This window comes from Aspergillus nidulans, chromosome I (assembly GCF_000011425.1).
Source record: "Aspergillus nidulans FGSC A4 chromosome I".
Classification (NCBI taxonomy): Eukaryota; Fungi; Ascomycota; class Eurotiomycetes; order Eurotiales; family Aspergillaceae; genus Aspergillus; species Aspergillus nidulans.
In genome coordinates this window covers 2,622,721-2,643,683 of record NC_066257.1, presented here as the reverse complement: position 1 = coordinate 2,643,683, position 20,963 = coordinate 2,622,721, and the positions used below count along the sequence as shown (strand labels likewise).

The window sequence follows — 20,963 nt, the reverse complement described above, 5'->3', positions numbered from 1 at the left end:
AACATTCATTGTTTGACTAGATGGAATATTTGATCAAACGAGGAAACGAATACTGCAGATTGCAGGTTTTGCTGGAAGCCAGGCTTAGCAGATAAAACATCTGCATACAACCGGTCATTTTCTAAGCACTATGCTCAACAAAGAAAGAAGAGTAACATCTGACCCCAAGGTTCTACGCTGATCAGATGTCTTTCCCGACTGAGTATAAGTGAAGCCCCATATCGATCCTTTTTAGGGGCCAGGTGAGGCAAGCAGAGGATTCATGGCAAGCTGTGGGGATAACACATTTAAGCCTCAGCTGAAGCATAGAAGTGAACTGTCTCTATCTTACCTATTGAACTTATAGAACCTGAGAGTCTTTTAGATCTCCGTTTTGCTCTCAGTACAGAGTACACCCAACAGTTGAGTATATAGTGGATTAGTAACAAATGACTAATATCCGATCCTCTGCCGAATGGAGCCTTGGTTCCCTGTCCGGTTTAGCGGGAAAAAATTCGGAGAAAGATGGGCTTGGGAAATAAAAAGATGAGGTTGACTTCTCGTCTTCCCTTCCTCCTAAGACTCTTCTTAGCCATGTTCTCTCTTGCTCCTCCTATCCCTCCGTGGTCCTAAGTCCTGACCTTGGGCCCTACTCGCGTCCAGGTCGTCCTATCCAGTATCAATCTACATCCCTTGATGTCTTCGTCATAGCAGATCTCTCCGACGTCGCTCCCTCCATCAAGTTCGATTTTTCCCACCATACCCCACCACACGCTGCGCGCAGGATTTACCCCTCTAAATTATATTGTAAGTGCATTTGGTTTGCTCTTTGGCATCCTACCACCTCCCTTTCATGATGATCTTTCCGTTTTTTATAGATGTTAGACTTCCTAAGCATATTGCGGACACTTTCCGGCCTGACCTAAACTATAACATATCGCATATTCTTTTATCTCGCTTGAGCTGGGTGCGCGTTTGCTGATAAATCACACTGGCCTGCAGTAACCTGATCCGCGAATCAAGATGTGTGGTATTATCGCATTGATTCAGGCGAATCCGACCTCCTCCGCTGCCATCGACCTTCATGAGGCCCTGTACCTCTTACAACGTGAGTCCAGAATACCTACGCTACTGGCACTGCTTGAATAGATCAATGTGACTAATCATGATATTATTATTAGATCGAGGTCAGGATGCTGCTGGAATTGCAACATGCGCGGCAGGTGGTCGCATCTTCCAGCTCAAAGCCAACGGAATGGCCGCCAAAGTCTTCTCGGACGGCGCTAGGGTGGCCGACCTCCCAGGTTACATGGGAATCGGTCATTTGAGATATCCCACTGCGGGGAGCAGTGCAAATGCCGAGGCCCAGCCTTTCTACGTGAACAGTCCGTACGGCATCTGCCTCGCCCACAATGGAAATCTCATCAACGCGCCCGAGCTGAAGAGATACCTGGATTTTGAGGCTCATCGCCACATCAACACCGACAGTGACAGCGAGCTGATGTTGAACGTCTTTGCTGATGAGTTGAGCGAGACCAAGAAGGCGCGTGTAAACCAGGAAGATGTTTTCGCCGCCCTCAGCAGAATGTATGAGAGGTGCGAAGGTGGCTGGGCATGCACAGCAATGCTCGCTGGTAAGCGCATAGAGGCATAACCTTTCCTAAGTAATTACTTACGCCGTTAGGTTTCGGTATCCTGGGTTTCCGTGATTCGTACGGTATCCGTCCCCTGGTTCTTGGCTCCAGAAAGTCGCTTGATGGCCAGGGTACGGACTACATGATGGCGTCCGAGTCTGTTGCTCTTCACCAGCTAGGCTTCACAGACATTCGCGACATTCTACCTGGAGAGGCCGTCTTAATTGAGAAGGGCGGCCAGCCCGTTTTCCGTCAGGTCGCTCCTCGCAAGGCCTACGCTCCTGACATCTTCGAATATGTCTACTTTGCTCGTCCTGACTCCGTCATTGATGGTATCAGCGTCTACCGCAGTCGTCAACGTATGGGTGATCGCCTCGCCGCGAAGATACTCAAGAGCCTTGGTCCCGAGGTTGTCAAGGACATTGACGTGGTCATCCCCATCCCGGAGACGTCAACAACCTCGGCTGCCGCTGTTGCCCGTTATCTCGACAAGCCTTACTGCCAGGGCTTCGTCAAGAACCGTTACGTCTTCCGCACTTTCATTATGCCGGAACAAAAGACCCGTCAGAAGGGTGTTCGCCGTAAGCTGAATGCTATGCAAACCGAATTCAAGGACCGAAATGTCCTTCTCGTCGACGATAGTATTGTTCGGGGAACAACGAGTCGGGAAATTGTTACAATGGCTCGTGAAGCTGGTGCCAAGAAGGTTTACTTTGCCAGCTGCTCTCCGGAAATCACGTATGTCCAATGTACCTATCATGTTATTCCTGGGTCATCTGCTAATATTTGACAGTCACGCTCACATCTATGGTATCGACCTTGCATCTCCTAACGAGCTAGTTGCACATAACCGTGACACTGAGACCATCGCCAAGCACATCGGTGCGGACAGCGTCATCTACCAGACGCTTGAAGACCTCAAGGGTGCCTGCGCTGAGATTGCTCAAGAAAACGGCCTGGAGCATCCGCGTAATTTCGAAGTTGGCGTCTTTTGCGGCAATTATATCACCCCAGTTTCTGAAGGCTACTTCGATCACCTGGAAAAAATCCGGGGTGAGGGGCGGAAGGTTAAGGCGGTTGATCGTGCCAAGGAGGCTGTTACCCACGGATTTGCCAGTGAAAAGGACTTCCAGATTGCTGCCAATGGCGTTAAGATGTCTAGTAACGGTGATCTTGTGCCTGCGGAGAACCCCGCAGAGTCCGAGGTCCCTCAGGTTGGCGTCTACGGCTCCAACAAACCAGCTCCTCTAGAGATGGAAGAGCCTCCCAAGGTCAAGGACCGCATGGACATTAGTATCCATAATATTGCGGATCATTCCTAGTCATTTTTTTTGATTGTCAATCATTTTCGACATCTGGAGTCTTGGAGTTTGTAAAGGCTAGAAAAAAGGTTAGGGAGGCCGTTTGACGATATCCACACCTACGAAAGATATGACTAGAGATGTACATATTCAATGTCTATTGCATAGAGCAATTTATTGATGTTCCTACGATGTCGAATATGATGTTAAGGTTGAGATCAAGGTTTCGCTATCCTGCAGTACTACGTAGACTTACAGCTTTAGATTGCCAGGATCGGAGAATGCTTCCGCCTGCGTCATTGTACTCACCGTGGTTTTCGGCCGTCTCATTTCACTTTCCCACCATCCATGGAATCATGACTCGTTCTCAAGCGGCCCGTGAAACCGCATTAATCGCTGCTGGAATAGAGAAAATTGCACCTCAGATGCAAGATTCGGCCGTTGGCCCGCCAGCGTCGCAGATAAATGGCAGGGTGACTCGATCAAAGACTGCAGCTCTTCAACATCATAATCCAGCACTCCAGAAAGAAGGTGCCAACCAACTGCGAAAAAAGAAGGAACAAAGAAAAGGAAAGAGAAAAAGTGTACTGATACCTGGCGATGTGAACGAACTCCCTCACAACCTCGGCTTTCTGCCTCCGCTTTCTAAGATCGAGGATGTGGCGAACGGCGATATTAAGACGGAAGTCGAAGAAGAGGGTGTAGACGCCCTTACAAAGGAGCTTCAAGCTACCGTCAACAAAGCTACAGAGGTACTCGCTGGTCCCCCACCGGAGGACAGCAAGAAGAAGACGAAGAAGCCAAAGAAAGCAAACACCTACGGCCTGACACCGGGCATTACACCCTTTCCTGATTGGGCCCGTCCAACACCTGAGGAATGCGAAGAAGTCAATAGACTATTATCGTCTATCCATGGGGAAATTGTTGCCCCGACCACAATCCCTGAGCCGTCGCTGACCGTGACTGGCTGCGGTGAGGTCCCATCCGTACTTGATGCCCTCATCCGCACCCTGCTCAGCGGTGCTACGACTGGGAATAATTCTGCTTTGGCATTTAACGGCCTCGTGCAGAAGTTCGGTATCCTCCACGATGGGATTGGCAAGGGCAGTGTGAACTGGGATGCTGTTCGCCGGGCACCAGTGAAAGATGTGTTCGAGGCAATTAAGTCCGGCGGGCTGGCGGATAGCAAAAGCAAGAATATAAAGGCTATACTGGATATGGTATATAAGGAGAACCAGGAGCGGAGGAATATCCTTGTCAAAGGCCAGGATACCAACAGCGACAGCGGTAAGTTTGTTCAGCAGCTCAACGACAAGCCGGAAGGAGAGAAGCAGTACGAGATTGCATGCGCCGACCAGAACTTTCTTTCGCTCAACTATCTTCATGGTCTTCCCACAGAAGAGGTCATGACGGAGCTCATGAAGTACCCCGGGATTGGACCCAAAACCGCAGCTTGCGTCTTGTTGTTTTGTCTGCAAAGACCGTGCTTTGCAGTCGACACGCATATCTTCCGCATATGCAAGTGGCTCAATTGGGTGCCCCCGGATAGAGCTACGGAAATCACGGCCTTCAGTCACCTGGAGGTGCGCATTCCGGATCATTTGAAGTATCCGCTTCATCAGCTGCTTATCCGCCATGGGAAGTCTTGCCCCCGGTGTCGAGCTATCACGGGACACTCTTCTGCCGGGTGGGAGAAAGGGTGTGTGATTGATCACCTTGTGACGAGAACAGGGAAACGAAAGAATGCTATCGAAGGGGAGAAGGGGAAGAGCAAGAGACCTAAGGGGTGAAGGTATTTAAACAATCTATTTCGTTGCGCATAGAAACACCTGGCTTTACTTCATAGCCCGGTGTCTATGCTTGCCTGGTATCAACAGGGACCTATTACAAACAACACTAAACTTTTTAGATCACACACCAAGACAGTATATCTAAATATCTACAAGGTAGTTAATGAATGTGTCGAGTACCTAGAGACCGGCACGTGCCCGGCGCGACGGAGCGCAGATCAAAAGATCGGACCACTTTTTTATCTACTCCGCAACAACCAACGCTGGCCTCACACAAGCCCTTCTTCCGTTCAATTACCCTTGTGTGCGTCAGAATGGAGTGTCTAGCGCCATATATCCCTCCAGCTCTTTTGTCGCTCGTAGAGCGTGCCCAGGAGCAAGTTCAAAACCAAACACACACGTTGAGTATCGCCGTTCTTTCGCTCAGCGCCGTGCTCCTGGGCTACCTCTTCGTTGCAGGTAGCAGGGAATCACCCGTGTCTTTTACTGTACCTAATCCGCCTGAGATTAATCCACACTGGGAGGGGTCGAAATGGGAGGATCTGCCCCAGGGGAGTGAGGAGAGAAATGTTATTGAGGGCCAGATTCGCGGGGTGAGTGCTGCTTCATGGCTTGACATACGTGCATCTTCAGGGGTCAATCTAACTTAGTACTTCGTACTGCCTATAGCAATGGAACGAGAACCTGATTATGAGCTATTGCCCCGCGGACGGACGAGTACTTGGTTCCGGAATCAAGCCTGCGACAGCGGATGATGTTGATCGCGCGATACAAGCGGCGAGCAGAGCGCAGGAACAATGGGCTACCACTACCTTTGCGGAAAGGCGGCGGGTGCTGAAGACTCTACTCAAGTGCGTTCCAACTTTCCTATCATGAACTTACGGATTGGGAGAATTGACCTTGATAGGTACGTGCTGGAACATCAAGATGAGATCGTGATCGCCTGCTGCTTGGATTCAGGGAAAACCAAGGTCGATGCAACATTTGGGGAGACGCTCGTCACTGCAGAGAAACTGAAATGGACGATCGATCACGGTGAAAGGGCGCTGAGCCCGGAGTCGCGACCCACGAATTTCCTTATGATGTACAAGAAGAACCAAGTCATCTACGAGCCCCTGGGTGTTGTGTCGGCTTGTGTCTCTTGGAATTATCCGTTTCATAACTTTATTTCGCCGGTGATCAGCGCCATCTTCGCCGGTAACGGAATTGTTGTAAAGCCATCTGAGCAGACTGCCTGGTCTTCTGTATACTTCCTCAACATCATCAGGGGCGCTCTAGAAAACTGTGGCCATCCCCGTGATCTCGTTCAGAGCGTTGTCTGTCTGCCTAAGGTCGCCGACCATTTAACCTCGCACCCTGGAATTGCCCAGATCACATTCATCGGCTCGCGTCCGGTGGCGCACAAAGTATGCGAGTCTGCAGCAAAGGCATTGACACCAGTAACAGTCGAACTCGGTGGGAAAGATCCCTCTGTCATCCTCGATGACAGCAGAACTATCAGCGAAGTAACCTCTGTCGCATCTGTCCTCATGCGCGGCGTTTTCCAATCCGCCGGTCAAAACTGCATCGGCGTTGAGCGCGTCATTGCCCTCCCTGGCGTATACGACAAACTCCTTGACACCGTCACCTCCCGCATTAAAGCCCTCCGCCTCGGTTCAGTCTTACTAGACACAAAGCCCAACAACCCAAACAACAAGTCAGGTGCCCCAGACGTGGGGGCCATGATCTCCCCGGCCTCTTTCTCCCGCTTGGAGTTTCTCATTCAGCGCGCCGTCAGCCAAGGTGCTCGCCTCGTCGCTGGTGGGAAACAATTCGAACACCCAACCTATCCGCTCGGTCACTATTTCACACCGACCCTCCTTGCAGACGTCACGCCCTCCATGGAAATTGCCCAAACAGAGCTCTTCGCCCCCGTCTTCCTCATGATGCGTGCATCTTCCGTCTCCGACGCAATCACCATCGCAAATTCTACCCAATACGCGCTAGGTGCCTCGGTATTTGGCTACAACACGCGCGACGTGAATGCTTGTGTCTCAGGAATAAAGGCAGGCATGGTCTCTGTTAACGATTTTGGCAGCTACTACACAGTACAGCTGCCATTCGGCGGCGTCAAGGGATCTGGGTATGGCCGGTTTGCGGGCGAAGAAGGTCTGCGGGGCGTAAGTAATATCAAAGCGATTTGCGTTGACAGGTTCCCGCGCCTTATGGCGACGAGGATTCCGCCGCGCGTGGATTATCCGATTATGAAGGGAGAAGCGGAGAAAGAGAATGGGGATGGTGCATTTGAGATGTGCAAGGGGGTTGTTGAGACGGGGTATCAGATCACGCTGGCTGGGAGGGTCAGAGGTATTCTGAGGTTGATTGGGAATATGTAGTTCTACTTCTCTGGGGCGTACATCTAGAGTTCCAATGATTTAATAAATATGCTGATATAATTTAAAGAAGCCAAAAAAGAGAGAAAAAAAAGCTTCTCCATTTCATAGAGATTAAAAAATAATTATTAAATAATTTTAGAACAAACATCTTGTAAGTACGAATATGAGAGCTCACCTAAGAATCCCAAACATCAACCCCGTCCAACAAGGCCAGCGCCATTCCTCCCATTTGATGGGACGCAATATGACAATGCAAGATACTTGGGAACTTGTCCTGCACAAAATACCGAATAACTATCCATGCCCCATCCATGAGCCGCGAATCAAAAAAATCCGTGACAAATGTATCCCGCAACGCCGCAGTCTCGTTGACGTAAAACAAATCCGGTACTTCTGCCTCTGCAGCACTCACATTCTCCCATCTGAATTTGCCAACCCCGTTGCCAATTATATATGCTCTGTTACCGTGCTTATGGATCGGATGTGGCGGGTGGATGAGGTCGCGCGGGTCGGCAGTGATTTCGAGGACAATGTCGACCCAGGTGTTGTTTTCTGTCGTGAGGGCGTACTTTGGTGCGATGACGGCTAGCGGATCCGGTTCGAAGAGGAGCGGTGTCGAGGAGGTCATTTCGGGCTCGTACAGCACGTTGTTTCCCAATGACCAAGAGTAGGAGTTGTTTACGCGGATCATGCCGGTACGTAGGGTTGTTGAGACCTCGCTCGAAGGTGGGGGAGGCGGGACGCCAAAGGCCGGCAGATTTTCTGTGAAGAGAAGCTGGCGTACATCTGCAGATGTGTTGCCACCGCCGTAGTTCATGTAGCCCACTGTATCTGTATGCGGTCCGATAGCGGCCTTGGGCACATTCTCCCTGTGGATCCAATCCTGATTGACATACGAGAGGATGGCGTAAACGCTCATAACCTGATCGCCGCCATTGACGGCAATCCGAATCGCGTAGTCGCCTGGTGTCTGGTCTAGCTTGATCATGACGGCGTACCGAGCTCCCGAGTATACGCCAACCATTTCGACTTCACGCGGTTCAACAAACTGTCCGTCAACTTCATATACCCACATTGGGTGATTGTCGACAGAAAAAGTTATGGCCTTTTGCGCAGCGCCGCCAATGAAATTAAGGCTGACCCAACCGTTGAATTCGGGATCGACGTAGATCACCGGGGGCTCGACACTGGACGGGGTGCAATTAAAGACGACTTCTGTGGGAACAGCAGAGAGGTTCCAGGGGCCGTAGTCGCCTTGGACATTATGTAGGTCCGGTTGGAGGCAGCTATGTATCATACAATATCAGTATTTATATAATCTTGACTGGGCGTAGCGCGTGCAGAGACTTACCCTTTCTCGGTCAGATGTGTTCCTTCGAGGACGGCAGTAAGGCCGTCGTCGCTCACTTCCTCAAGGTATTGGTATCCGGGACAGTAGACTGAGCCTCGACCATTGATGAGGAGACTATCCACGCAGCTTTTGCAATTGAATTAGTTCGCAACAGGAAGTAAAGGAAAAATCGAGCTTACAAGACGTTATAGCCAGACTCAACCTCGATGTTATGATACTCCGCCGAAGTAAGATATGTCCAGTCCGTAGCAAGCATCAAATAAGGATTATCTTCTGCGTACTGTATTTCTGCTAACTCTCTCGGGTCTTCCGTTATAACCGCGTAGGGTCGCAAAGCATCAGGCTTGCGGCTATTGAGACATGATCAATAAGACTGCCTCAATGGGCTTCATCGTGCAGATAAGGTGTAATCTGATCAGACGTACCGAATATACATTGCTCCTACCTGCCCATCTTGCATGAGCCCCTTGTAATGCGAGTGATACCAGAACGTACCAGCTGGATACGCTCTGAACCGATACGTGAACGTCGCACCGGGCTCTATTGGTGTTTGCGTAAGGCCCGGGACACCGTCCGCTTCAGGTGTTTCTCGCATTCTAGAGAGAGTGTGTGAGAATGCAAGAATTTTTAGGTCCATGCAGAAATGGGACGCGGAAAGGGCACACACTCTAAACCATGCCAGTGAACGGTTGTATTGAAGGGAAGGTTATTGATGACAAGAACCTGTGATTGTCAACTCTGTTGTCGGATGTACATACGGTGAAAACTTGGTTGTACCTCGACATCATCATCTTCATCAAATATCAGATCCGGACCTGGATACTCCCCATTCGTGAAGACCATCTCGCGCGGCGTACCGCCGTTGGGTGATCCGTATTCCCATGTCAGCTCGAGAGTTTCACGGACGAATCTCGCGTGTGAGAGACCAAGGTTCAGAGCCAGTAGTGGGAAGAGGACCGTGGAGAGGTACATGGCTGGATCCCGGAGGAATCAAAATGACGCTCAAGTGCAAAACGCGATAGAGACTGAAACCGTTTGATTATGTCGGCTTGATGTTGTTCGCTGATATATACTTCGCGTTTCACATTCTTGCATTGTTGATTGGAATGTACCTGGTGCTGAACGCGACTGCGCGACGTTTCCGGCAAGGGGCGTGGTGCCTGGCGGAGGGAAAAGACCCTGGGATTAATTACCGTATTTTCCTACTGGATTTGCAGGTGTCACACCTGAGTATAGCAAGGGAGTCTTGTCTGCTCCTTTCGTTGTACACTGATTCTTCCAGCGCTCATCACCACAGAAATTTGTTCAATATCTTCAACATCAACTCTCAACAATCCATTCGCTGGGAAAATCGTACGACGACTCTTCTAGCCAGACCTTAAGCTCATCCGTTCCCAGAATATCTCGAAGATACCTTTCTGTCATGGCACTTGCTGTATTCAAGCCCCCATGATAGAACATTTGTTGACTTCCCTTGGTTGTCGCCCTGATTTGCTCCGGCAGCTGCAGCATGAAATCCAGTAGCCATTGTTCAAAAGGACCACCCGTAGTAACTGCCCAGTGCGTGATCTCCGAATCGTCGTAGGGAACAGACTCAGCACTCGCACGCAGCAGAAGCTGGAAGAAGCTAGAGTCGTGTCGTGCCACACGGACAGCGGTGCGGAAATGCTCTGGTGGTAGGGTATACACGGCATCTACAAGGTTGTTCTGGCAACGGAAGGTAAACTCGTCGAGCTTAAGGAGGGTGGTGAGGGCGTTAGCATTGTGTTCCACGAGAGCCGCATGGATACCTTGCTGAATGGCTTCACGGGAGAAATTGATCTCATTTATCCTTTCGACACTGAGTAAGCGGTTCAACCCACCAGCTAGGCGGAGAACCTCGAGAAAGCGGGTGTGGGCTTCGTTGAATCCTTCATTCGCTCCACTGAGAAACTTGTCGGGGATCTCAGAGACGTCGAGAATTGTCAGGTCCGTGGCCGATTCTACATCTGGCCCGACGTTTCTGATGTTTAAAGAGACTGGTGGCACAACAGATAAAGAACGGCGCCAATCTCCATCAACAACGTCCATATCGAGATAGTTTATCTTTCGTGCAAGGAAAAGATTAAGTATGTCTTGTTGGTCAGAAGACATACTGTGTGCCCCCGGGAACCAATATCGCCAAATGGCCAGGCACATGAGGTCGGGCAGTGAAGATATCAAACGGTCGATGGTGCACCATCTACACCTGACGACAGATGCCTGGAGAGAACTTCGCTCCTCCTTTTCGAGATGGATATACTCCAATGGTCTCAAGATCCGTGAGATCTGAGTCTCTGAGACCCTGATGGCCGCAGCCTTCGGGTCTGTGGGCGACCCGACATCTTGGTTCGGTGGATAGAGATCTGGCAACACAGTCTTCTCTGGATCAAAGAATGCTAGCAACGTCAAAGCACGGTAAATCCGGTCGCTAGAGACGGCTGCAGAGATGGAAGACGAGCATCGCGGCAGGTTGACATTAAGGGAGTACAGAAATATCTTCTCAATCAGTTCCACGGGCAAAGACTCCAGTCTGGATAGCCTCCTGCGGAGTCTTGGCGGAGGCGGTTTGGCAGCAAGGAGACGAGCCCGCTTGTAGCTCCCAGACTCGCGTTTGACGTCTGGCGGTAGCATTGGCCTCCCACCCCTGGGGCCTGATGACACAGGTTTAGGTACGCCATTGTCAGATTGTGCGCGTACTTTTCTCCGGCCACGGGTTCTGATCGGAGTTGGCATGCCGTCTATGAAGAAATCATGTCTGAGACTACAGAGAAGTTATCCAAGCAACCATCGCGTCAGGTGACCTTCTCTTCAGCCCTAATCTGCAGCCCTAAAAGAAGATCTGGAATATTGACTAACCACTTTAGGAAGAGAATTATGACATCATATATATCAAATGCACCAGCCCGCCCTATCTTAGAAGACACCTTAAGCCGTTTCTGAGGTGGAACCATAGATCGACATGATCAAGGGGGTATTTCACAGAGTGGCAAATATCAATCTATTCTCCATCCCGGAACTGACAGCATGCCATGTTGCGGGGTTTCCACAAGACCCTGGATGATTCGGTCAGAGGCTTTTAGGGCCGGACTGAAGTCGTCGCTATGACGGAATTGCTTCCAAAAGTCAAGACTTGGGCAGTTCAGGGATGAGGAACAGCAACTCTCTCATCTTTTTTTGCAGACGGAACCTATCATTTTCATTTGTTCCCCCCTGCCACTGCGTGACTTCCAGTCGGACGTCATTTCCACTATATCCTTGTCTCAGTCACACCTGTCCGCTCCTACCCTTGCCTTATCATTCTGGCTGGTTGAGGTCATCAACGTCATTACCTACCATTTTCGCGAGTCTCTCAATATAAAGAACCTTCCTAGACCAAATCTATATATACCTCGAAGTGTTCAGGAACAATGAAACCATTCAGCGATATCTCCACACATACCACTGCATCCTCAAGCTACTCAACCTCTTCGAACGCGAACAATAACAACTCTACGAACAACTCTCAATCCTCTTCCAGTTCTAAAGTCCTCAAGCTTACCAAAAAGAAATAAACCACTACCAATACACTTTACAAAATGGGCGCCGTCTTTTCTTGTGTACGTTCAGCTCTTCCTACTTTAATCCCTACCTGCTATTAGACCCGCGCCTTCTGACAGCTCCACAGATCAGAGACCTCTTCCGCTCCATTGGAGCATGCATCATGGGCGTCATCAACGCAATCGCAACTGGCATCAAGGTCGTCATTAACGGCATCGTCTCGGTCCTTGGCGTCCTCGTTTCCTGCCTTACTTGCGGCTACGTCGGACGGAGAAGGCGCACTTCCACTCGGATGCATAATAGGTCAAGGCCGGTTTATTAGACTGGACCGGCGGATATAGCAACGATATAGATTGCTCAGTGAATCGGCCGATTTAATCTAGTACGAGTGATGACTTGACGCCCTCTCTTTCCTTTTGTTTTCTTTTGTCGACGCGCCTCTTTCCTTTCTGGCCATGCGCTTATTTTCCGCGACTAACACCTAAGTACCCCATTTGTTTTGTGATGCGTTGAAAATGTGATGTTGTTGTTGCCTGGTTTAGGTGATTGTTGTACAATATGATATCCCTTTTTTGTTCTTCAAATGGAGAGACCCTTTGCTCCGAATTCTTCAGTTGTGAACAAGTTATTTTCCATAGTGCAAGGATTTAGATCTTCGCCGTCTTGCCTTAGGTATAACCTGCGGTGCAACAAAATCTTCATAGCATATACAGTAAAGATTCATGTTGCTGAGTACTTCGATCATCAACCCGTGGTGGGCCGGCTGTTTGTAGATGTAGGGAAACTGAAACTTGCGGGCGGTTTACGGGGACAAGTGTCTATTATGGGAGTTCTCTACTTTGACCAGCTTACAAACCATATCATGGGTGAGCTTCTACTAATAGTGGTGGACAGCGGCGTGGGACGGTCGAGAGTGAATGCGTAAAAAGGGAAACATAACAACGTATTCGGGTTCTTCGTGGGCGCGCAGGGTCTGGCCATGGAAAATGAACACCGAGAGGTATAAATCGGAGGGGATTTGCCGCTCATTTATATTCTCGGATTATCCAGAAGAAATGTTCTACCATTTTGTGCGGACGGTGAAACGGAAACATCCCCGAACGATGAAGATCGACGTCATGCCAGGACTATTGTCGTCGTTATTGAAATGGCGAGCGTACTGGAAAATCACCACCGTCGCGGAAGTATCCAAGGTGGAAACATTGAAGAAGAAAATCAGGATGTGATTCTCGTAAAATTCCTGGATTTCTAGCAAGCAGAAATGAGAGGTCCGAATGGCTCCATCATGAATTCATTATCCACGGCGCCGCGATTTCCATCGATATGGCACGTATCCGAACACAGTCGAACCAACCAGAACCCGATCCCGAACTCGTTCTTCATGCTTCCATTTTTGATGCCTCCCACGTCGTTTTCACGTTCAATGCATTTATCGGAGACGGCGGGCCTCACGTTCGGACTCGAGCAGGCAGAGAATGTCGTCGACACGGACTGAATGAAACGATCCTAGTTAGTACTCCCCTCGCATAGTTTAATGTCTCGCTTTGCCGGATGGGTTTGATTGGAGGGCTCTGCATGTCGCGATATCACACTATAAACGTACCGGGTCCCTTGACGTTACGGATGATAGAACGGGTCTGATCATCCATGAACTCGACGCGCACCTGGGTGACACCACCGCGAGAACCTATCATCAAGACTCCTATTAGCCTCCATATCTCCAAGAACGGCACATCCCTTTAGCCCTGTCGCAGTCCAGCGGCGCTCTAATATATCTGCCGCCGCTGACCACCCAGCAAGAGATTTCGATATATTCATTGATCGATCGATCGATCGAATAAGGATTGGTATGCATACCGGTGCGGCCAAGGACACGGGTCACCTTCACCAGCTTAGTAGGGGTCTTGGAAGCATCCATTTTGGCAGGTAGGATTCCGGAGAGCTGGATTTCTGAAATTGAACGAGGAAGCGTGGACGAGGGGAGGATACGATGTCGTTGTCAGATGCCCGCTTTGGTCGTCCAGAAATTGTGGTGCAGTGCAAAATTCATTTTAGTGCGTCGGGACAGGGTTTGGAAGGCGGAACCCTCGGAAAAGTGCTGGCCTATCAGGGGTGAGCGTGGAGTCAGGCGGCCAAGGCTACCTCCGCCGGTTGAGATCAAGAAGTATATGGGGATGACTTTGGGTTGGAATATTTGAATGATACTACGACACTTTAACTCACTAAGGTGCTCTGTATTCTAATATTTTATTTGCTGATGATTACTTCAAGATAGGGAGCGCCCGTTCGCTCGTCCAGGCTGCAATACTGGCGGGCGGAAGATACTACCTGGGCATTACAATGTCATTTCATTATGAAGTATGGAGTTCGATTGATGAATCAAACAAAAAATTACGGCCCTACATTTTTGGACTACCGAGACTTCGGGAGGTAGATACCAACAACATAGCCGATCTTGAACGAAGATCCGTCATGTCGATTGCATGGGGGAGTAAATATATAGGAACTAGACAGACAGCTGACATTACATTACCAAGCCAGTGGCATTAGTGCCTATATACGAAAGTCAGGGGCTGATGAGTATCGCTCGACCTAACTACCAAGGCTAACACCGCTAACTAGCAATTACAGGTTAACAGGCTGCGCATGTTTACGTTCGTAAAACTTGAAAGGATTCTAGATTGAACAGGTTCTATACACAACCCGACAACGGATCACACTGCCAGGTATGGAGCTAAATACGCTTGACTGGAGGGATTGTTTGTCGTGTGATGACTTGGTCGAGGTTCAGGGTAACAAAAAAGATACAAGATACACCAGTTTAGACGACGGACATGTCGCCGAAGCGCTCCTACGGGTGAGTCAGTAAATATAAACTAAAGATAGCTTAGATGAAGGTGAAACTGACCTTGTATCCGGCGGGCATCCATCGTCCCTTCTGGACCATGGCGGCAGTCTTCTCGTCGATCTCAGGTTGAGCAGCAGCAACCTCGTCCTAAAGTGTACAAGTTAATCCATCAAGCCCAAGAATTCAAGTAAAAAGGCAGGAGAACATACAACAGTGAGTTCGTCGAAGGGCCGGGCGGTCTCGATGTTCTCGAGAGTCTTCTGGAGGTTGCGGAGCTCAGCCTCAACCTTGCCCTTGGTCTGCTCAGCGCTCTGGATAGCCTGGGCCTCGAAGGCGTCAATAGCCTTCAGCTGGCGGTCAAGGTCGTAGGTAGCGGGCTTGAAGTTCTTGAAGTTGTTCTCAATCTCGTCAACAATGGCCTGGTTCTTCAGAATGCTGCGGTAGCGGGCGAAGTCGACGGTCTGGGGCTGCTCAGAAAGGAGCTGAACCTTGCGGCGCGCATCATCGTTACGCTTCTTGAAGGCCTGCAGAGAGGCAGCGGTCTGGCCGCGGAGGCCGAGAGAGCTGGTCGTCTTGACCCAGTCGATCTTGAGAGCGGCGCTACGCTGTAAGTCGAGCAGTTAGCGAGTTCAATCCAACCTGAATCACCAGACACGTAAGCTACTAATGCACGGGCAACATACGGCAGCCATTTTGAGTCGTGGGATGGAGAGGGGATGGTAAAAGGGAGCGTTAGACGTGCAAAGCTGTTCGTTCCGGGTTGAGGGTCGATTCGGCAAGGTTTGGAATGGGGATGATAGTCACGTGACTCTTAACTCCCGTTATCCGAAATGTCGCGAAGATATTGTTAGGTACGCAATAACTGGGAGTAATTCACAATCGGTCTATTGATTCAACAGATTGTAGTCTTATTACACAGTGGTTAAACCTTTCGGAGAGTAGTTTGCAAAAGTGGTTGTTCATTGATTTTGCTTTTGGACTAAATGATATACACTATGAAGTTGGACGGACATCCGGGGACATATCAGCCTGATTCCAAACCCCAGAACCCATTCGACAACAGGACAGACACATTCAGCCATTAACAGTGTGCATTAACTGGATCGAGCTCATATGCTGAGGGCCATGATTGAGTTGACGATATCATTGTCGTTCTCCCGCAGAGCCTTGACGGCCTTCTTGCGCGAGACATTGGCCTGTGCCATGACGAGGTCGATGTCCTTGGGCTCGAGACCGGTCTCATCGACCTCCTCACCGTCGTCTTCCTCTTCCTCCTTCTTGGCCTCGGTCTCGGGCGCCTTGCCCTTACCCTTGTCGTGGTCGTGATCGTGGCCAGCGTGCTCACCCGCAGCCTCAGCGGCAGCCAGCTGCTGGGCAGCGGAAGCCTGAGCCTGGGAGTTCAAGTCCTCGATCTTGGCCTCACCGAAGATACTGTTCCAATGCGTCAGCTGCTGACATGCTAGCCTCGATATTTTGCGGGGGAGTAACATACATCCAGGTGTTGCTGGAGGGAGAGCGGTAGACGTCGGGCTGGTTGATGACGAAGAGGATCTAATAGAGTGTTAGTACTCAATGCTTGATATCACGCTGCAAGCGTTCCATATCTTGTGGAGGAGGTGCGGGGAAGGCGATGCGTACGTTCTTGGGACGGCGGAGAGTGACACGAGTGATGCCAGGGACGTGCTTCAGACCGAGCTTGCCAATGGCCTTGCGAGCCTTCTTCTCGTTGCGAGAGTGAATGGTAACCGCAGCACCACCGGGGATGGTGGGCTCCTCACCGGCCTCGGACTCAGAGGAGTCGGCGGCGTCCTCGACGTTGGTCTTGGGGACCTCCTCATCGGGGAGCTCTTCGATACGGGGGTCGGCCATTTTGTGATATAGGTAAGCCTAGAAGGGTTGCAAGTTCAAGAGTTAGCGAGCGAGTTGTGACGTCTGGTGGCCTGGGTGCTCGATTTTGGGTCCTCGACCGTCTGGATACAACCGCCAAATCGCTCAATCGCGGGATTATCACCACGTCCGATTTGGAAAATCCATTTTCGCGGTCGCACAATTCAGTTGAACATACCTGCGAGTGGGTTAGGGGCTTGTTGTAGGTGATGGTGGGTTTTTGTCTTGTTGCGGTTGGGAAGACGCAAAGCTGTGTGATGCCGAAAATCGTTAGCGAGCTGATTGGACTCGGGACCCTCTGGAATCATGGAGAAGCGACAAACGCCGTCATTTGCCATACAACTGCACGCAATCTAGATCTTTTTCCTTTCTAAAGATTACACTTTTCTTGATGATATTTAAAGAAATAGGATTTGTTTTAGGGGAAAATAGTTATTGCCCGCATTTCAGTATGTAGAACAAACCCAGCAGAATGCCAGGACGCCCTGACATAACATTACGAGATTCAACGGCTTGTCAGGATATCAAGTGTTCTTAAGTCATTTTTATGCTGTCAATGATAATGCATACAGCGAGTTGCTGAATTTAAACCCTCAGCAAAGTGAAACCGTCCCAGATACCCCTTCACTCTATGCACCGAGCCTCATTAACCATCTAAGCCTTAGGAGCAGCTGCCCTGATCTTGGCGTGAGCCTTCTGGACCTCGAAACGAGCCTGTATGTCATATGTTAGCCTTTGATACTAAACTGTACTGCGGCTCCTATATTTCAAAAGCCCCATATTCCAGCGCCATTTGATAGATTAAAAGCCATATCGCAACGTACCTGCTTCCTGAGTCTAAGGACCTTGAAGCGCTCGAAGTCGGTCAGGTTCTTCCGTCGGTTGTTGATGTCCGCCTTCTGAGCAATGGAGCTCTTAGCCCACTTGCCGTCAATCTCGTTCTGCGCCCAGAGCTTCTTCACGGGACCGGTTCCGGCGGCACGGGGGAGCTTGGGGATAACGAAGTGGGTGAGAGTGGCGTGAGAGAGAGGGAGGACGTGACGAGGAACGATCTTCGCCTCCTCAGTGGAAGGGCCGTCGACCAGGACCTATTGTCGCCGCACTAGTCAATTTCACATTCATCATAGATCCTCCTTCAAGTTCAAATGTTCCCGTCGCAGAGTTCCGGATCGCAAAAACGTACACGCTTGTGGTCGACAATCTCGACAATCGTGGCCAGCTTGCCGGTGAAGGGTCCGCGGCGGATTAGCACCACGCGGCCAACTTCAACAAGCTTCCATTGAGCAATCTTGACATCGATATCGGCCATGGCGAAGGCTTCCTATATGGTGAAAAATAGGCTTCTCAGTTGACAGTTTTCACGGCAGCGAAAGGGCGCGTATACACTCACGGTCGACAGTTCCGGGGAGGGGTGGTGGAAATTGTTGTCGAAAGTCGGGGTTGTCGAAGTCGTCCAAAACGCACAAGTTCGCACTCGACTGACCGGATCGCGAATTTCGGTGTTGCCCACAGACTCGCTTACCAGCCAGTAGCAGCTCTCAACGTCTTCCGTGCGGTGTGGCCTAGGGCTGCCGCCCGAAGAGGCTTAGTGCGTTTAGCGGAACATGTATTTTTTCCGTTTCTGCAGCTTTAACTTCCAGCAACGATCATCGCATGCTTTTTCTCTTTTTACAGTTCTTTTCAACAGCAAAACACTCGACTCCCGTCAAGTTTATGAAGCTATCAGAGCTTCCAGAGCTTGATGGTAGCTCTATTACCTTGATGGCTGATGGATCCTCATCACGGTAATCATAAACCAACTAATTATACCTTGCATTCAGGCCCATTGTTTACTGGTATGTTGGCACCTATTGTCTTTTCTCCCTTCTACATGATGCGGTAATTTGCGATTGACACGGTGTCTGTGAAGCTCTCGCCGGAGTTTCGATACAGCACTGTCGCATGATATTCAATTTCTTACATATTCTGATAATTTCATCACTTCGCCATTATGTCACTCAAATGTGGTCTATTCTTCTGCTAACTAGCGAAGACCTCAAGCAGATACCTAAGTCGAATGACTACCTTTTCACTCTATCCCACCCTAATGGGTATGTTCGCTCGCCCTGAGTTTTCGTTATCCCCGTCCGATGATTACAACCTATCATGCCTAGATAGTACTTGATGCCTTTGGCAATGATATATCCTTAATCACCAAGATCTCTGAGGAACTCTTACTCTCAACACATATCACTCGTGCATTGTTGGCGACTCCGGCTGACTTTGGTCTTACTAGGTTTCTCATTTTACATATATTAAGACATGACTCATGCAACTATGTTTTGATCCCCTTCCATCTGCTCCTGCATTTCAATCTTGTGGCCTTGGGGCCTTGTAGTCTCGTATTATTGTAGATTTAGTAGTAGCGTTCTACTTTTGCACATGTATATGAAGTTTGGTATTGGTAATGGAGTCTAGACTTCAAAGACTACAGCTGTTATGGAGCCTTCGGGGCTTGGGCATTCGAAACAACGACGTAGGTGTCGCAGAACACGCCGTACAGAGTAGTAAGTTTAACAATCTTCTAGCCGGGGCGAATTACAACCCTGCAAGTAACCAAATAGAATGAAGTATACCTACAGTTTCATACCTGTATACTTGAAACTGTCCTGTAACGCCAGCGACAAAGTATATTCATGCAGCGTGTACATAGCGAACGATGCCAACCGCCAACAATCAAACTAAATTCTACATTATGATGCATTCGCATTTCATCAAGTCCGTGTATATCATTATGTGCAACTGGGAGCAGCCGTAAAATTCTAGGACGAAATTCCGTTGCCCAAGGCCGAAGCAGTTGCTGACGGCCCTTCACGGCTGAGCACCCACATGAAGATGAACTGAATGACGTAGGAGTAGATAAACAGGAACTGCGTGCGGCGGTTGCGCTGAGAGCGAGCAACGGTGTGCATTGAGCCGGTGCGCATAGATGAGTCGCTTGTGGAGTCGGGCAGAAGGACGTATTTCAGGGAACGAAGCTGTGGGTCAGGTTAGCAAGTTTCAGACTCACAGTGCTGATCGAACTTACAAGAAAGAATGCGTTCGCCAGGAACGTGTAGATGAATGCTACCCATCCGACCCAGCTACCTGTTCCCCTCCCAGGAGTCAGGATCTCGGAGGCAACGAGGGTGACGATTATTCCGACGAATTTGTAGCCAGAATATGCGACCAGATCTACCAATTGGGAGTCGTTGTTGATGCTGAGGATGTACATGGCGAGCTTCAGGCAGATGATTTCGAATACGATGACCGCGATTGCTGTGGTGGTGGTCGCTCCAAGGAGTTCTGGGTGGAAGTTCCCACGGAAACCCGCCAACATAGCCGACAAAAGGATGTATGTGACAAGGGCCATCACAGGGATGTACATGTCAGGCGAGTTGATATCATCACGCGGAGGTAGGAACATGGACGAATATTGCTGGTGCGAAATCTGGCCATCAGGCCCGGTCGAGGCAGTGGTAAGACGTGCTTGCTGTCGAGACCATGGTTTGTGTCGCCATGGGAAAAGCACAAGCCCCAGCTTATTGATCACGTAGGAGTTTGAGACGTTGAAGTAGTGCTTGAGGGCTGGAATGGATACGTAGCGGTTAAACTGGTTTCCGATGCCAATTAGCAGGACACCTATATAGAATCAAATTCCTGAAGGAAGCTTACGTTCTGCTCCATATATTCCTGCCCTGCCGCCATCGCAGTTTTGCCCATATGAAACCCCATCTGCGCCGTGGGGTCATTAATGAACCCGCCAAATCCAGGGGCATACGTCCCACTGCCGCCTTGTGCGATATCCGGCTGGTAAGGGTTGCCATATGCCGAGGATTGCGGTTGCTGAGATGTTGGAGGAGGCGGCGAACGCATCATGGGTACAGTTGAGACATGCTGAGGCACAGGGTGATGAAGCGGAGGCGAGTGCGCCGGGGGAGGTGCGAAAGACTGGCGATACATAATGACGAATTTGTTAAACCAACTGGTGAATTTGAACTTTGCTGTTTAGATTTGAGACTGAGGGTTAGATCCGGTGGAGGGAATAATTGTGTGTTGAAAGAGTGGGAGGTGTTTATACGTGGCTGAAGGCAGCAGGAGAGAGAAGTGGTCACTGGGATTAATTTCTTGCCCGGAGCTGACCTTGATCTGATCTTCGCCGCCCGCACAGTATTCCCCACACCGCAAGCTCACCACACAGACTGTACAGCAGTCCTCGTTT

General features: G+C 49.9%; 11 protein-coding genes across 11 annotated transcripts, besides 1 other annotated feature; 4 read left to right on the top strand and 7 right to left on the bottom strand.

Moving 5' to 3' along the window:
• Positions 1–20,963: part of a sequence feature (contig 1.110 1211..298245(1)) that runs on past both edges of the window.
• On the top strand, positions 588–3,113 carry ANIA_10837 (amidophosphoribosyltransferase). Its single transcript, XM_659149.2, has 4 exons — positions 588–1,087; positions 1,161–1,613; positions 1,664–2,351; positions 2,407–3,113. Exons 1-4 carry the CDS (start codon positions 1,003–1,005, stop codon positions 2,933–2,935), a joined length of 1,755 nt encoding a protein of 584 aa, XP_664241.2. The 5' UTR covers positions 588–1,002; the 3' UTR covers positions 2,936–3,113.
• On the top strand, positions 3,196–4,704 carry ANIA_10840 (endonuclease III domain-containing protein; the record flags this gene model as incomplete). Its single annotated transcript, XM_050613274.1, has 1 exon — positions 3,196–4,704. One exon carries the CDS (start codon positions 3,196–3,198, stop codon positions 4,702–4,704), a length of 1,509 nt encoding a protein of 502 aa, XP_050467134.1.
• ANIA_06636 (meiotic recombination directing protein) lies at positions 4,973–7,162 on the top strand. The gene is made up of 3 exons (XM_659148.2): positions 4,973–5,297; positions 5,374–5,555; positions 5,612–7,162. Exons 1-3 carry the CDS (start codon positions 5,019–5,021, stop codon positions 7,077–7,079), a joined length of 1,929 nt encoding a protein of 642 aa, XP_664240.1. The 5' UTR covers positions 4,973–5,018; the 3' UTR covers positions 7,080–7,162.
• yA (laccase yA) lies at positions 7,255–9,402 on the bottom strand (the record flags this gene model as incomplete). Its single annotated transcript, XM_659147.1, has 6 exons — positions 7,255–8,365; positions 8,431–8,556; positions 8,610–8,780; positions 8,856–9,026; positions 9,098–9,153; positions 9,208–9,402. 6 exons carry the CDS (start codon positions 9,400–9,402, stop codon positions 7,255–7,257), a joined length of 1,830 nt encoding a protein of 609 aa, XP_664239.1.
• ANIA_06634 (uncharacterized protein) lies at positions 9,751–11,184 on the bottom strand (the record flags this gene model as incomplete). The annotated part of the gene is made up of 2 exons (XM_659146.1): positions 9,751–10,448; positions 10,566–11,184. The coding sequence occupies 2 exons, from the start codon at positions 11,182–11,184 to the stop codon at positions 9,751–9,753; spliced, it is 1,317 nt and encodes a 438-aa protein (XP_664238.1).
• On the top strand, positions 11,904–12,310 carry ANIA_06633 (uncharacterized protein; the record flags this gene model as incomplete). Its single annotated transcript, XM_659145.2, has 2 exons — positions 11,904–12,047; positions 12,116–12,310. Exons 1-2 carry the CDS (start codon positions 12,027–12,029, stop codon positions 12,308–12,310), a joined length of 216 nt encoding a protein of 71 aa, XP_664237.1. The 5' UTR covers positions 11,904–12,026.
• ANIA_06632 (40S ribosomal protein eS28) lies at positions 13,418–13,906 on the bottom strand (the record flags this gene model as incomplete). Its single annotated transcript, XM_659144.1, has 3 exons — positions 13,418–13,479; positions 13,592–13,675; positions 13,846–13,906. 3 exons carry the CDS (start codon positions 13,904–13,906, stop codon positions 13,418–13,420), a joined length of 207 nt encoding a protein of 68 aa, XP_664236.1.
• Positions 14,650–15,573, bottom strand: ANIA_06631 (F1F0 ATP synthase subunit d). The gene is made up of 4 exons (XM_659143.2): positions 15,520–15,573; positions 15,046–15,441; positions 14,897–14,983; positions 14,650–14,839 (listed from the first exon to the last, which is right to left on the bottom strand). Exons 1-4 carry the CDS (start codon positions 15,526–15,528, stop codon positions 14,810–14,812), a joined length of 522 nt encoding a protein of 173 aa, XP_664235.1. The 5' UTR covers positions 15,529–15,573; the 3' UTR covers positions 14,650–14,809.
• ANIA_06630 (protein egd2) lies at positions 15,782–16,981 on the bottom strand. Its single transcript, XM_659142.2, has 4 exons — positions 16,902–16,981; positions 16,475–16,723; positions 16,329–16,387; positions 15,782–16,267 (listed from the first exon to the last, which is right to left on the bottom strand). Exons 2-4 carry the CDS (start codon positions 16,703–16,705, stop codon positions 15,946–15,948), a joined length of 612 nt encoding a protein of 203 aa, XP_664234.1. The 5' UTR covers positions 16,706–16,723; positions 16,902–16,981; the 3' UTR covers positions 15,782–15,945.
• ANIA_06629 (60S ribosomal protein eL14) lies at positions 17,144–18,549 on the bottom strand (the record flags this gene model as incomplete). Its single annotated transcript, XM_659141.2, has 5 exons — positions 17,144–17,437; positions 17,548–17,811; positions 17,907–18,044; positions 18,114–18,291; positions 18,533–18,549. 5 exons carry the CDS (start codon positions 18,547–18,549, stop codon positions 17,378–17,380), a joined length of 657 nt encoding a protein of 218 aa, XP_664233.1. The 3' UTR covers positions 17,144–17,377.
• Positions 19,525–20,825, bottom strand: ANIA_06628 (protein transporter YIF1; the record flags this gene model as incomplete). The annotated part of the gene is made up of 3 exons (XM_659140.2): positions 20,417–20,825; positions 19,791–20,354; positions 19,525–19,740 (listed from the first exon to the last, which is right to left on the bottom strand). The coding sequence occupies exons 1-3, from the start codon at positions 20,702–20,704 to the stop codon at positions 19,525–19,527; spliced, it is 1,068 nt and encodes a 355-aa protein (XP_664232.1). The 5' UTR covers positions 20,705–20,825.